Source organism: Echinops telfairi, unplaced genomic scaffold (assembly GCF_000313985.2).
Source record: "Echinops telfairi isolate 266 unplaced genomic scaffold, ASM31398v2 ScPeMD7_1;HRSCAF=3_0, whole genome shotgun sequence".
In the NCBI taxonomy this organism is placed as follows: Eukaryota; Metazoa; Chordata; class Mammalia; order Afrosoricida; family Tenrecidae; genus Echinops; species Echinops telfairi.
This window is the reverse complement of record NW_022103896.1, coordinates 81447916-81449309: the sequence shown is the minus strand read 5'-3', so window position 1 is coordinate 81449309 and position 1394 is coordinate 81447916. Positions and strand designations below refer to the sequence as shown.

Genomic DNA, 1394 nt, shown 5'->3' with positions numbered 1-1394 from the left:
ATTTCAACTGCCATAATGATAGTGCCAGGATATATTTCTGATTTTGTCATGGAAAATCCTCCATTCTGAGCTTTTTACTTTTAACAAAAGTTTGGCTTAAGTTGAAATAAACTCAACAATATCAGAGCATAATTATATAAATTTGATTGTCAGTAATTATTGCATGCTAATAATAAATGTAAGGTTAAAGTGTACCACCAATAATTAAAAGTACCAAACAAATTTGCAAGGCTCTTTAAATGCCCTTGAGGATAAATGATTGACAAATGTAACATTTCTAATACATCTTCAAAATTGATTACTCTATTTTTAGTCTTCTCTTTATATACTAATTCCCTATACTTATGAACTTAATTATAAAATTAATTTTGTAATTAATTACCTTTCCAAAGTCATCATAGGATTTTTAAAAATATTACAATTTGGTCCATATTTCTCAGAGGTCCAATATTTCTTTAAAGAGAAATATTCATGTAGAATATTCAAAATTGATAAAACAATTGTTAATGATCAGGTCATATTTTTAGATCCATTTGAACTACTTTCTTTTTTTTTTCTTTCTTGTATAGGACCTTCAAAATGTATTGACTATGTGCTATGAAGTATTGCTAAGTAGTTGTCAAATTATTGCATCAACACCCAATAAATAAGATAACATAAAAATGCTTACTGGAGGTGACAAAAACTTGTAAAGACTTGAACCCCTAAGGGCGAGAAATACTGGAGAATACATCTTCTCCTGAAGGTGATCCTGCTCCCGTGCTTCACACCAGCCCATGTAGACTATCTGTAAGAAAACTGAAGACCATTAACCAACAGAACATTTTCATTTCAGGTACATTTATGTGCTCTACATATCTCACTGCCATCAAGTCCATGCCAACTCATAGCGGCCCTATAAGACAGGGTAGAACTGCCCAGGTGGGTTCCCAAGGCTGTATTTTTTCACTGGATTAGAAAGTCTCATAATTCTCCCCTGGAATGGGTGGTGATTTTGAGCAGCCCAAAGCAAAACTACTATATCACCAGAGAACCATGCATAGCACTTTGTATTTTAATCTGTTAAAAAATTAGGAAGTGAATTAAAGACAAAAAATACATTAAATCAGATTTTCCTTCAATAAAGGAATGAGAATTCCTCATCATAGATGATAATATGATTCATAAGTATTTTCAAAGTATTAACTTATTTGTGATCCCACTTGACCTTAAATATATGTCTACCAGTCTCTACAAATATTTCGTTGCATAGAATCTATCACTCCATCCCACTAACTTTTTGATAATAAACAAAATTCACTGCCATCAAGCCAATTCTGACTCATAGAGACCAGACAGGACAGAGTAGAACTAACCCTTTCTGAGGTTTCTGAGGCTGTAAATCTTTACAGGGC

The 1394-nt window shown here is 32.5% G+C and overlaps 1 protein-coding gene across 1 annotated transcript in view; it reads right to left on the bottom strand.

Annotated features, from left to right (window-relative positions):
* SNTG1 (syntrophin gamma 1) overlaps positions 1-1394 on the bottom strand; it is a gene marked incomplete at its 5' end in the record, with an annotated part of 207702 nt that overhangs the window by 70645 nt on the left and 135663 nt on the right. Inside the window, one exon of the mRNA XM_004697549.3 lies at positions 671-787. Coding sequence (XP_004697606.1) covers positions 671-787 — 117 coding nt within the window. The remainder of the gene's footprint in view (positions 1-670; positions 788-1394) is intronic.